The sequence below is a fragment of the Gobio gobio genome (assembly GCF_949357685.1).
Source record: "Gobio gobio genome assembly, chromosome: 25".
NCBI classification, from domain to species: domain Eukaryota; kingdom Metazoa; phylum Chordata; class Actinopteri; order Cypriniformes; family Gobionidae; genus Gobio; species Gobio gobio.
Genome location: NC_137121.1, coordinates 20,218,168 through 20,233,104, shown reverse-complemented (window position 1 = coordinate 20,233,104; position 14,937 = coordinate 20,218,168). Strand labels below are relative to the sequence as shown.

At 37.3% G+C, this 14,937-nt stretch overlaps 1 protein-coding gene across 1 annotated transcript; it reads right to left on the bottom strand.

Annotated features, from left to right (window-relative positions):
- Positions 1-522: 522 nt before the first annotated feature.
- On the bottom strand, positions 523-14,698 carry chrm2b (cholinergic receptor, muscarinic 2b). The gene is made up of 3 exons (XM_079809432.1): positions 14,585-14,698; positions 4,461-5,315; positions 523-1,826 (listed from the first exon to the last, which is right to left on the bottom strand). The coding sequence occupies exons 2-3, from the start codon at positions 5,281-5,283 to the stop codon at positions 1,252-1,254; spliced, it is 1,398 nt and encodes a 465-aa protein (XP_079665558.1). The 5' UTR covers positions 5,284-5,315; positions 14,585-14,698; the 3' UTR covers positions 523-1,251.
- Positions 14,699-14,937: the final 239 nt, after the last annotated feature.

Genomic DNA, 14,937 nt, shown 5'->3' with positions numbered 1-14,937 from the left:
TGATTTCGAGATCCATCTTTTCACACTGAGGACGATTGAGGGACTCAAACACAACTATTAAAAAAGGTTGAAACATTCACTGATGCTCTGGAAGGAAACATCATGCATTAAGAGCTGGGGGTGAAAACTTATTGAATTTGAAGATTAAAGTCAATTGTACTTAATTTGTCTACCGGAAAACATGCAAGTATCTTCTGTTGCTTCCGTTGGGCAGTGCTAAATGAAAAATATATATATTTAAACAAAATAAGAAAATTTGGACATCATCCTCCTGTTCAAAAGTTTTCACCCCCAGCTCTTAATGCATTGTGTTTCCTTCTGGAGCATCAGTGAATGTTTCAACCTTTTTTTAATAGTTGTGTTTGAGTCCCTCAATCGTCCTCAGTGTGAAAAGATGGATCTCAAAATCATACAGTCTCTGCTGGACAAGGTTCAAATATGCCAAAGATGCTGGAAAACTGAAGAATGTGCAGGACCTGGAGGATTTTTCTCAAGAACATTGTGCAGTTTAACTGCTCCGAACAAACAAGCGACCCAAGAACAACCATCACAAAACAAAAAAACAGCCGTGGATCATCCAGGGAACGACACACAGTATTAAGAATCAATGGTTCATAAACTTTTGAACGGTTTGTTTTAATGAATGCAGCATTTTTTTTGTCTTTAGGATTATATATATATATATATATTTTTTTTTAAGTAAAATATCTTATTATATATAGGCTATATGTTACAAAAGTTGAATTTATCACTTAAACTTAAGAGCAAAACGTGATAACGCAAGAAATAAAACAAACTGTTCACCGCTTCTTTTCCGTATTATTCTAATAATTTGGCTGCTGAAATAACATTTGAATGTTTCAACAGCTTGGCCTGGCCTGGTATCTTCAAAACCAGGAATAGACCTTATTCAGAGCAGCGTCATGACAGGTATGAAAGCGAGGCTGTGAGGAATAAATTCACCATGTTTTCAGTGGCATCCGCTGTAAAAAGCTGTACAAAGCTCCTAGATCACTTATCATTTTCCACAGATTGTGTTGTCTGGAGTTTTTTGTCTACTGAAATTTTTAGCACAAAAACACAGTACAACCCACTGAAGAGATGAATGTCTATCCCTCACAGCCTCGCTTTCATTCCTGTTCAAAATGAATGATGGTGCTGCTGTGAATGAGGTCTATAGATCCAAATCACCAGACTTCTGGATATTCTCTGTGAAACTGTTTATAAGTGCATATAACTTTGCCCACTGTCTTATTGTTCTCTGTTGGCATGAATATTCCTGTAATTGCATGTCAGCAGCCGTTTGAAGGTGTTCTTGAAGGTGACATTGCACAGGGCATAGCAAGCGGGGTTAACCGTACTGTTTATGTAGCAGAGCCAGTAGCCAAAGATCCACATTGTGTTTGGAATACAGACCGAGCAAAAAGTGTTGATGAGTACCATGACATTGTAGGGAGTCCATGTGGCTGCAAACGCCACCAGAATGGCCATAATGGTCCTTGTCACCTTCTTCTCCCGCAAGGATAAACTCTTCCTCTTCTGATACCGTGGCATGAGAATCTTCTGCGACACCAGACTCAGCCTTTCCTTCCCGTTGGTCATGTCCTGACCTCCGCTGTTGGGTTTATAGGTGTTTTGCAGGTCCTTTTGGGATGCTGTTCTGAAGCAAGTAAATCTGACCCAACTTCCTGTGGCCAGCGGAGCTGATTGGGTCTGACGGCTTCTGATGTCACCGTTTGTGCTTATAGGTACGGCCTCCTCATCCCGCTGGTTTGAAGCGAGCACACTTCCAGATATAGAGTCATTCTCACTCTCCCGTTCTTCTCCTGCAGGTGGGTACAATATATTTTCAGTGAGATCTTTGATGATGACAAGATTTAACTATATATGGTTCAGATAACTGGGGGGGGGACAATACTTGTGTTCGACTGAATATGGTCTGCTGCCAAGATCCAAAAAAGTCCATAAATGTAGTTAATATGTCTCAGCAGATTCAATTGAAATCTCTTTCTCACACAAAGCTATGGTTTACAATAGTGCACTTATATATGTTGAACATTTGAGTGAACAGAAGAATGGTAGAATAGGAAATAAGTTAATGTTTAGATATTAATTGATTTTTTAACACATTTACTATTACTGTCAGATATCACAAGATATTAGAGAATACTCAATACAAATGTTAAAACATAAATACACACACACAATTATACTTATACACACAATATTTGCAATATAATAGTACTGTTATATTATAGATTTAGCTGCTTAACATTTTTGTGGAAACGATAACGTTCAAACATTTGTGGTAAGATTAAAAAAGAGAGAAATTAATACTTTTATTCATCAAGGATGTATTATATTTATTTATACATCGTTGTATGTATTGATTCATGCATGCATAATAAATGTATAATGTTACAAAAGATTTCTATTTAATAAATGCTGTTCATTGAACTTTCAATTCATTAAAGAATCCTGAAAAATCACCATTTCTACAAAAATACTAAGTATTACAACTGATTTCAACATTGATAATTCTAAGAAATGTTTCTTTAGCAGCAAATCATCATATTATAATGATTTCTGAAGGATCATGTGACTGAAGACGGGAGTAATGATGCTGAAAATTCAGTTTTGCATCACAGGAATAAATTCTATTTTTTAATATATTCAAATAGTAAAATAGTTATTTCAATTTGTAATAATATTTTGTAATATTACTGTTTTTTTGATTAAATAAATTCAGCCTCGGCGAGCAGATGAGACTTCTTTCAAAAACATACAAAATATTAATGTTTCCAAACTTTTGACAGGTACTGTATGTGATATATATATATATATATATACACACTCACCTAAAGGATTATTAGGAACACCTGTTCAATTTCTCATTAATGCAATTATCTAATCAACCAATCAGATGGCAGTTGCTTCAATGCATTTAGGGGTGTGGTCCTGGTCAAGACAATCTCCTGAACTCCAAACTGAATGTCAGAATGGGAAAGAAAGGTGATTTAAGCAATTTTGAGCGTGACATGGTTGTTGGTGCCAGACGGGCCTGTCTGAGTATTTCACAATGGGATTTTCACGCACAACCATTTCTAGGGTTTACAAAGAATGGTGTGAAAAGGGAAAAACATCCAGTATGCGGCAGTCATGTGGGCGAAAATGCCTTGTTGATGCTAGAGGTCAGAGGAGAATGGGCCAACTGATTCAAGCTGATAGAAGAGCAATTTTGATTGAAATAACCACTTGTTACAACCGAGGTATGCAGCAAAGCATTTGTGAAGCCACAACACGCACAACCTTGAGGCGGATGGGCTACAACAGCAGAAGACCCCACCGGGTACCACTCATCTCCACTACAAATAGGAAAAAGAGGCTACAATTTGCACAAGCTCACCAAAATTGGACAGTTGAAGACTGGAAAAATGTTGCCTGGTCTGATGAGTCTCGATTTCTGTTGAGACATTCAGATGGTAGAGTTAGAATTTGGCGTAAAACAGAAGATAACATGGATCCATCATGCCTTGTTACCACTGTGCAGGCTGGTGGTGGTGGTGTAATGGTGTGGGGGATGTTTTCTTGGCACACTTTAGGCCCCTTAGTGCCAATTGGGAATCGTTTAAATGCCACGGCCTACCTGAGCATTGTTTCTGACCATGTCCATCCCTTTATGACCACCATGTACCCATCCTCTGATGGCTACTTCCAGCACGATAATGCACCATGTCACCTTGAACATGACAATGAGTTCACTGTACTAAAATGGCCCCCACAGTCACCAGATCTCAACCCAATAGAGCATCTTTGGGATGTGGTGGACGGGAGCTTCGTGCCCTGGATGTGCATCCCACAAATCTCCATCAACTGCAAGATGCTATCCTATCAATATGGGCCAACATTTCTAAAGAATGCTTTCAGCACCTTGTTGAATCAATGCCACGTAGAATTAAGGCAGTTCTGAAGGTGAAAGGGGGTCAAACACAGTATTAGTATGGTGTTCCTAATAATCCTTTAGGTGAGTGTATATATATACAGTTTTTTTTAGGTGTATATATCTAAAACACTTTCAAAATAAGTAGACATTTTCTTTTTTTAACTCAAGTTAATGTTATTTTAAAAAACTGTTTAATTTATTTGGAAAAACATGTTGACTTCCTAATAAGCCTAAATTCAATCTGCTCATCATATAAAGCGATTGTGTCTCTTCAGAAAATTCGGACTAAACCGTTCAATTAATATGGATTAGTTTTGGGTGAACTTACCCTTTAACAATAATAACACTTCATCAAAAAGTTTGGAAACTCCTCGTATAGATTTTTATTCTTCTCTTTTGTCTTTTTTGGAGCCCCTGTTCTCTATATGTACATCTTTGTATAAAGAGCAGTTTGAACATTCTTCCAAAAAAAAAAAACTCCCATTGTGTTCAATGTAAGAAAAAAAGTAATACGAACCTGTAGTGGCATCTGAGGCACTCTGCCTACGTGGAACCATTTCTTCTCCTCCTTGGATTGACTTCCTCTCCTTATCACTCTCAGTTGTGGGTCCAGTCTGGCCTCCATCATTACTGACTCTGGATGCTCTCCGATTGTCTCTCCTTCGCACACGACTGCGGCTGGCTTTGGAGATCTGCCAGTACAGCACTGTCATAGTGATGACAGGCAGGTAGAAGGCAGCGATGGCGGTGCCGAAGGTGACCACAGCATTGGAGAAAAACTGGATGTAGCACTCGCCTTCAGGAACCGTCCGGCTGCCCGTGATGAACTGCCAGAACAGGATGGCTGGAGCCCAGAGAATGAACGACAGGATCCAAGCTCCGGCGATCATCATGCCTGCCATCTTGTGGGTCCGTTTGACCGGATAACTGAGAGGTTTGGTGACGCAGAAATATCGGTCGAAGCTGATGATGAGGAGGTTCATAACAGAGGCGTTACTCACCACATAGTCCAGAGCCAACCAGAGGTCACAGACCATAGCTCCTAAAGGCCAGTGGCCAGTCACAATGTACACGGTGTAGAGGTTCATGGAGAAAACACCGATGAACAGGTCGGCACATGCTAGACTGAACAGGAAGTAGTTGTTGACCGTCTGGAGGTTCCTGTTGACCTTGATAGAGAGCATGACCAGCACATTGCCAATAATTGTGATCAGACTTAAAGTGCTCAGGCCGAGAATGATGAGAACAATCTCGACAGCTGTGAATGGACTGGCTTGGAAAAAGTCTGTCTTGTTAGCATGGCTGGGGCTTGGAGAAAGAGTTAAGTTGGAAGTCTCCATCTTTCCTTGTCACAGGACATACACATCAGAACCTAAGGGTAGAAAAAAGGGTAAAAAAAAGAATATCATTACATATATTTACTGAAGTGCTTTCACTTTTCTGAATGTTTTTAAGTGGGCCAGAAAGCAAATACACTATATTGCCAAAAGTATTGGGACACCCCTCCAAATCATTGAATTCAGGTGCTCCAATCAGGAGTGGCTAATCGACTTTTGGAGCGATCCTGCCGCTCCAAGGTTCCACAAGCCCGCTCCAAGTCTCCACGAGCCACTCCAAGTCTCCACGAGCCCACTCCAAGTCTCCACGAGCCCGCTCCAAGTCTCCACGAGCCCACTCCAAGTCTCCACGAGCCCACTCCAAGTCTCCACGAGCCCACTCCAAGTCTCCACGAGCCCACTCCAAGTCTCCACAAGGCTGCTCCAGCCCACAAACTCGCCCCATTCCACAGGCCCTTCCCACCACCGAGACTCCTGATCCGCCATGACCACCCGAGACTCCTGACCCCCCATGGCCACCCTGGAGACTTCCCAGCCAGTCAGGGCCCAGATACCTGCCACGGTCATCCAGGACTCCAGGTGGGGAGTAATGTCACATGTCTAGTCTCTGTTGTGTTTTTGCATTTGCCACATGTTTCTTTGTTCTTTTTCCCGCCACTCCTGTGTTTCATTGGTTACCCTTATTAGTCTAGTTCTGTTCAGCTGTGTTTAGTTAATCATTACCTGTATCACCTGTCCTCTGTCATCAGTCATCTGTGTTTGTATTTAAGTTCCTCTTGTTCTCTCACTCTTTGTCTGGTCACAGTTATGTATAGTGCGTTTGTTCCATTGTGTATTGCTTGTTTTGAGAAATCTTCACCAGTAAACTTCGTTTGAGTAAAGTATTTTCCTGTCCTCGCCTTCCTGCCTGAGCCACTTGTAACAGCAGGGGGTTAATAAAGGCCTTCTGAAGTGAAGCAAAGCATTTTTTAAAAGAAAAATATCCATATTTATGACTTTATAAAGTAATCACTAGCTTCTGTTAATGGCCGTACACAAGTCTAGCTTCGGCGGAAGAGTGACCTCTGACCTGACGCATGATGTAGGAGCAGCATAAGCTTAGGTGAGAGAAGATGTCTCTCGCGGTTCAAACAAATAAGGTTGAGCAAAAATCTCAAGATCCTCCCACATTTCTCTTGAAAAGTGTTCAAGTGTTTTGCTCTATTCTCTGCCCTTCCGCGTTCGTCAGTACGTCATGTGTCAGGTCAGAGGTCACTCTTCCACTGGAACTCAACTCGCAGACGGCCGTTACTGGAAGCCAGGGATTATAGCATATAAAGTTATAAATATGGATATTTTTCTAACAAAAACGCATCACTTCGCTTTAGAAGGCATTTATTAACACCATGTGTTGGATTAAGTATGGATTACAAGTATGGATTGCTTTTATGATGGATGGATACATTTTTTTGGGCTTACTATTCACTCCCATTAAAAAGCTAGTAAGAGCCAGGATATTTTTTAATAATAACTCTGAATGTGTTCGGCTGAAAGAAGAAAGTCATACACCTATGGCTTGATGATGCTGAGTAAATCATGGAATCGTTTTTATTTTTGGGCAAACTAACCCTTTAAGTGAATATCAATGATTTCTTTAAAATGCACAAAACCCTTATGCAAAAGACCACTCCTATCTTTATTGTTCATGATATCCCATCTAGTAGCATGTGGAGAAATAACTAGTGTGTATCTTTGTGGATGGAGTCTGTTTGCCAAACATCATTCTCAAACAGAGAGTTCATTTGTATTGTTTATGCTGCCAGATTTCCATTAAGGCAAAGGAGAACAGCATCACATTGATGGGCTTGATAATACTACAGGGACAACATGACTAACCATGATATTATCTCAGATATCTTAATGTAGCTAGATGGAAGGAAGGACTCTGATAGCACAGGTCTTATTTACTGTAGGAAGCCCTCTTAGGAGCAATAAGCTTATTGCCTTTAGCAGGACAGCATGTACTGTAGGCTATTTAATGCTTCAGTTGGATCAGTACCAAAAACTGCATTTTGAACAACTGATAAAATTTTTTTTAGAAGAAAATGGAGCTATTGTGTTATTGGGTGATTCTTCAATTAGGGGAACTTTTATGTCCCCAGGTTATACATTCATGTTAAAATTACTATATTTTAAAATAAATAGTTTAGTTATTTCAAATAATGTTCATTGCACCACCAAAAAATGTTATACACTAAAATCAGTTTGATTTCCATTTTTAAAAATGTTTTCATCACTAATATTTGGCTACTAAGGCCTTGTCCCCAACCCAGACTTTAAAACTTATCTGCTCTGAAAATGTGATAAAATGTTATCAGTTCATTAAAAAATCACAATATATGTTTAAACAGTAACTTAAAAAGGCACTTGATGAATAATTCTGGTTCATATCTGTGCAATTTGTGAATATTTTTAACAATTTAGAATTGTCCATAACAATACTGTCATTACCGCGACAGTCTATGATTACAACAAGGATTTTTTTGAGGGTAAGACTTGTTTATGATGCAACCATGGAAATGAAGACTAGCAGGGGAGCACATGTCAGCCATGGAAGAACAGTGATATTTGATGTCTGAAAAAGTAAGTAATTTAATCATGAATTCCTTCTGATCATGGAGTAGACTTATTCAGCGTCATTACCATAAATGCTGTAGCAGCAATATTTTGATAAATATATATTTATATTCACATGATTTATGTGTATTTAAAGTTCTTTTTGTACTAGCTGTTGAATGATGTTAACAAATCCATGACCTAGCATCTTTTTTCCTGAAAAAAATAAAAAAATGTCATTACCGCATCACGTCATTACCAACACACAACTTGTTGTGATGGTAATGACAAGTGATGGTGGTAATGACATATTCTGTGTCACTATCTATATCATATGATGTGTTTATAAATTAAGTTAAAGAAGCATAATAGTGTGATTTTACAATGAAACTTAAGTGAGATGCCTTACTTCCTAAAACAAATTTTTCTTATTTTTTAACCAGAATGGCTCCCAAGAAATCAACTGAAAGGTCTAGACTCTAGAGATTATAGAAAAAAGGCTGGAGTTGATCTTCAGGACACTTTGCTCATTGAGTGACTACACTATGCCTGTCATTTAAACTAGGGCCCAGTATCTCTTTCTCTCCACATCCCATCCATCTCCCTTTATCATCTCTAATTCACATTTTGAATGTTCAAATACATGCACTCAAAAAAGATACGTGGGTTTTACTTAATTTTTTTTATGTCAACAGGTTCCACGTAATTGGGTTATGTTGAATTTAATTAAAATTGTATATTTCAGTAAACGTAAGTTTTTTACGTAAGGTTAATTCAATGCCATTTAGTTAAATCAGTTTAACATTATTAATTTTGTCCAAAACTACTCAATTTAATTATTCTAAAATGAATATTAAAAACAAACCAAATCAAGTAATACAGTTTAATTGATTTTTTTTATTTAGTCAAATACTATTTTTTACAACATTTACAAAACCTTTTACAAGGTCTTATTGGCTAGCCAGAAGATGGTTTTGTTACATCCATGGCATGCCCAAAGTAGTTGTTTTTATTATTAAAATAGCTTTAATTGTTATTAGCAGGTCCTCATCCCAAGCACATGCTCTACTTCACCACAATGGTAACCTCCAAAAACACTAACATAACAAAAAATTTTAAATACCAACATAACAAAACATTAAGCATTAAAAAGTCTCCCCATTTTCTCATCTTGTTAAAAAGGCATCAAATAGCACTTTATTTAAACATTTACTCTCCGAATTCAGCCCCTTTGCAAAGCATGATGGGAAGTGAAAGTCTTGTTTGATTGGGTTACTTAATTGAAACGTGTTATTTCAAAATGAAAACATCAAGTTATGTCAAAGAGTAACGGTTTTAAGTCAGTTTAACATGAATCAATTACATTTGAACCAGAAACCTGATATAATTGTGTTAAATCAAGATGAATTGCTTAAATAAAGTGAACAGCATCATAAAATAATTTTTTGAGTGTGTTTGAAAGCAAACACGTTTCATTATGCATTGTTAGTTTTAACCCAATGCAACCCAAACATATAATATTTCACCTAATGGTAATAGTCATAGTTTATGAAGGATGTTTATGCTGTTTTATCCCATTGTAACAATTGATTCTCTAAAACATATTGTATGGTTTCTTCATGATTGAAATAAACATGTTCAAGTTGATGGTTGTGTCATATTTATATATATATCTCCTCACATCTGTCCATTTCTTTCAACAACACTCAACAGAAGTCATTATTTAAGCCTTTAAATTTGCTTTATGTATCAGTGCACTTTTCATTTATGTCATTACCAAAACACTATGTCATTACCAGAACAGTATGTCATTACCGCCACGTTGCTTAATTTACAGAAAACATATATTTAAAACTGTTTTATGTTCAATCTTCAGGTGCTACATGAAAAGCCTAATGAAATACTCATCCACCTATTCAAAGAAAAAACAACTAAAAATAATTTTCCCGAAATTAAACAAAAGTGTGCTTTGATGAACACAGAAAAACACATTTTGATGGTAAGAACAAGAAAATATATGTAATTCGCTGAATGGAAACATTTAGTTTTTTATACGTATTGTTGAAGATTAACAATGTTTGCAAGATAAATGAGTTTAAATTATCTCCTTGATACATTCTTTACATTATGATACTTTTTGATGTTGTGATGGTAATGACGTTTTGCAGTGCCAGTTGGCAAATAGATATAAAATACTCAAATTATATTTAAGCTCAGTCGTGGCCATTATTATATCTTTACATCAAAGCATGTAAACATTGTCTTGACATAATTCTAACAAAATTCAACCAAATTTCATTCATCAAAATGTAAGATGGCAAAATAGCCCCCAATTGAAGAATCACCCTATTAAAACATTTGTAGTTGCTTAAGTGTTTTAGAGGGTTGCTAGTGCGTTCTATGTGGTTTTAGCATGTTACTACGTGGTTGCTGAGTGTTTTGGGTGTTTTTTGGTAGGGCTGGGTAAAAAATATAGATTTCTCGATTTTAATCCATTCCCATTTTGAAGAACCGATATATCGATTCTTAAATCCCGAGAATCGACCAATGCTGTTTTCAGCTGAATTAACAAAGCTTAGGCCTATTGCATCTCCCATCTAATAAATCTCAATGTGATTTCGTGATCTGATATGAAACAAAATCTTAGCTTTCGAATTCTTTCAATTCTATTGCTAGATTCAAACAATTTCATACGGTTTTGACGCTTTGGCGATCGCTGTTGCCACCTCGGATCAAGAGCGAAGCGGCATGTGGACCGATCTCTTACTCTTTACTAGGTTACAGCACACGATGAACATGAATGAGCAGATGTTGAAAGATACAGTAAACTTACCGAAATGTGTAATGTCTCATGTAATTGCTCAATCAGTGTTTCAACCGCGGTAAGAGGTCAATAAAACACCTTTTAAACAATGTCACATAATTTACCTCAGAAAAGCCATTTGACAGCTAGAAAAAATGTAGTCCATGAGGAGGATTTTGTAGTATGTACTATATCAGGGTTTTTCAAACTTTATGATACCAAGGACCCCCAAATATGATGAACCTTTATGAGGGACCCCCTTCCTAAAATCCATCTATTTTTATGTACGAAAAAACATTTAAACTGTCAGATAAATAGTAAGTGTGACATTATAAATACAACATATTGTTTCCCAACTTAAAGTGGCTATTGATGTTGGATATATAAACCTGAAGAAGAACATTTTCAATTAAAAATTATTTGTTTAAGCAACTTTCACAATAAATGTATGTAAGCAGCTCACGTACTGCCTTACAGCCCCAGTGAGCGAGATCAAGTGGACAATAGTGAGAAAAACTCACTTAAGATACAAAGCAAACATATACAATTCTGCAATATATACTGCAAGAAAGGAGAGAAACATGAAACGGAAATTAAACAGTTAGAATATTTAGTAGACTTTATCAATGCTTGTTTCGTCTTTTTATTCTCTGAAATTTTCTGGGGACCCCTTAGAACTTTCTGGAGGACCCCTGGAGGTCCCCGGACCCCAGTTTGAAAACCCCTGTACTATATTGCATATTCATTGTATTTTTACTTACCCTGTTCAATATTTAATGTGTTTGAATAAATCCTTCATGTTTTGTGACAGCTGCCATTTAAATGTTATATTTAAAAAACGAGAAGCATAATTATGTTATTAAAATCATCATTATGTTATTATTATAAAAAGTTCCTCAAGTGTATTTTAAATCCAATTTGCCTACAAATCAGTCAATTTTAACCTTTAATATTATAGTGCTGTACCAAATGTGATAGTTTACAACATTGAGAGATATTTTTTTCCATGAGGAAATGTGCCATGTACCTGATAGGTCCCAATTAAATTCGAATCAAATCGTAAAATTTGGGTCAATGCCCAACCCTAGTTTTTGGCATGTCACTATGAGGTTGCTTGGGTGTTGCTATGTGGTTGCTAAGTTGTTCTGAGTTATGTTATAATACAGTTGCTGGGTAGTCTAAATTGTTTTGGTGCTTTTAGTGTTCTGGGTAGTTTTTAGCATGTGACTATGGTTACTGAAGTGCCACTACGGGGATTCTAAGATTTTGCCTGGGTGTTCTAAATAGTCAGGGCATTGCTAGTTGGCTGCTAGTGTGTTCTGGGTCACTAGTGTGTTACTGTGCAGTTGTGCATCCAGTGTTCATGATGATTGCTGGCTAGGGCATTGCTAGGTGGTTGCTAAGGTGTTTTGGGTGGTTAGTCTGTTACAATGCAGTTTCGTGGCTGTTCTGGGTGGTCGCTATAGGTAGTTGCTTAGGTGTTCTGATTGGTTGTCATTGTGTTTTTATGAGGTTGCTAAAATCTGCATGCCTTACCAATTGCTGCTAATTAAGTGACTCTTTGTGAAATCATCTTGGGCGGAGCTATGTCATTTAATATAATGCAAACAGATGGTATATGTGGTTCATATAGGTGAGCTACTGGGCAAATATGTACTCTGTTAATTAAAGCAGCACTAGGTAACTTTTCAACCGTCATAATATATTTTCAAGACTCTTGTGATGATACATCGACTTACAATAGGTTGAATGACACGTCTGCCATAGCCTGACGGGGTCTGTATCGTTTTTAATCGTACTTTTAAACTTCGGGTTTCGGGTAGTAACCCGAGAACAAAAAGAACTACAAAATTCGACTGCTTTACGGGATATACGTCACTTCCACCACCACCCCCACTTCCTTAAATTCGGACGTGCGAGCCCGAGCCCAACTATCGTTTGTTTGCCGGATGTTATAGTCGTGGCCGAAGCAGCACAGAAAAATAAGAAAGCAAAGGTTTTGTCGGAGGAAAGCAAAAAAAGGAAACGAGAAAGTGATCGGATTAAAGGCAGGACGAGGATCAACATTGGGCCAGCGTTTGCTCGTTGGCGTGAGCTGAAGGAGGAGGGGCAAATACATAAAAAAAAAAAAAGTAAATACATAAGACTTACAAAATCATATTTTAGGATACCTAACATGTCTGTGATATTTGTTTATTTGTCTTGCCTCAAGCTATAATGCAAACGATTTTTCAAATTTGCAGATTCATCTATGGTAGCTTGATATTATAATATTGACGATGTATGGTTATTACCTACCACTCAAACATTGAATTGAAGTAGCCTATCATAGATTCCGTAAAACGGTAACAAATAGACTAGGCTACTATAATGACGCTGGCTTGTAAACGTGAGCATCGCGATCATTTGGCGTTTGAAAAAAATAAAACCCATGAAATTATATTCATATGACATGCTGAAACATATGCCACTGTACCTGGGATGAAGACATTTCACACGCGACGCAAGCAGAACACCTGCATGTGAACTCCTCATGCAGTGTTCAGGGCTATCATAGTTGTCATGTCAACAAATGCATGTGCGATGCATCCACTGATGTAAGATGACAAGAGTTTACGACAGTAGTAGAGGACAATACTGTTTCCCAATTGTAGGGGGACCCCGAGAGCAAAAACGACCTAGTGCTGCTTTAAGTTTGAATAGATTTTGAATGACTGAGGTTTTGTTTTTACTACTGTGCTCAAAAGTGAATGGCCTTCGGTCGATTATCCTGTTTGTTAAGAGTAGATATTGTGGGGTCTGGTGGTCATCACTCTTAGGATGAAGAGTAAAGCTGGGGATGTGTGGTGGTGTGTGTTCCATATCCTCTTTGAAGGACAAATCAGATTATGACCTAATCTAATATGAATAATGTGAATTTGGATCAGCATATTAACAAAGCACTTGGTATTTGTCTGCTGTTTTAAGTGAGACTAATAATAGTACTGATGTGCTGTGACATTTGCTCACTTCTCACTGTGATATGGTGTTGCTGACAAAAACAGAGAGGACAGAGCAAACTATCAAGATGGAAGGTATTAAACTGTGAAAACATAAATATTTATTCTTTATTTATCTTACGATCGTACTGACTTCAGTCACCCATTCTCACCTTTCTAGCTTGTGCCACAAGTTCTTGTTAGAAAGCCAGGGCCATACAGCACAGCCATGTGGGAAATATCTCAGCGCTATGACAAAGAACAGCAATCTTAGCACCGGTGATAAAATTTGTTCCTCGGATCGGTTATTGTGTGTAAGTTTATATGTGTTTTGCTTCTGAAATTCTTTACATATTTGTTTTATAGTGTGGGGCTAGTTATCACACTTGTTACTCCAGTGAATTTTACTCAGGGTGGGTTTGTTTCTGAAAGTCTTGACTACAAAAATGCAAATATTTCCACCATTATTGCTCAGGCAAAAACTACAGTTCATTTAACACATAACTCACATTTTGTGACATTCCGCAATAGTGAATTTAAATAGGGGTAATTTGTCACATTGGAAGTCACACAGTAAAACAAGTATGAAATGCACAACAATTCGTGAAATATCAGCCTTTTCTCAGTTATTCTCCAAATAAAACAACATGTTGTTTTGTGACAACATGCCCCAACAGCATGCTAAATTATATACACAGTATATAATCAGCCTATTAAAGACTTTTACTTCATTTTTAAACAGATAAACAATTATGAAATACAAAAAATGTAAAAGGTAACAAAAATATTAAACCAACACGTATTGTCATTCATAAATTGTGTAAATAATATAACATTTAAAACACATGACTGTGTGACTTTTGAGAACAAATTAATTCCTTAAACATAGCCAACCTGTGTAAGTTATAAAAAATAAAATATCTAATACCTTATTTCTGCAGTCAAATGTCCTTCATCATCCAGTCATAACTCCTATCAGCAGCATCTGTCTTCTGTGAGGATCATCTGAGTGAGCTGTGTGTCTGTTGTTCTCTGTGCCAGTGACTGACTGTGACAGTGACTGACTAAATGAGGGCAGGCTCTAAACACACCTACATGAGAAGCCAGAGAACTACAAGGAACTTGGTAGAGCTATCTGTCTGTCTGTGTCAGTCGATTCAATTCAAAATACAATATACAATAAAAATACAATATCAAAGCTGAAAATGTTACATAACTTAATGTAACATAAATGTAACCGAACTTAAACTTATATAAACGGTTACAAATTAGAATATGTGT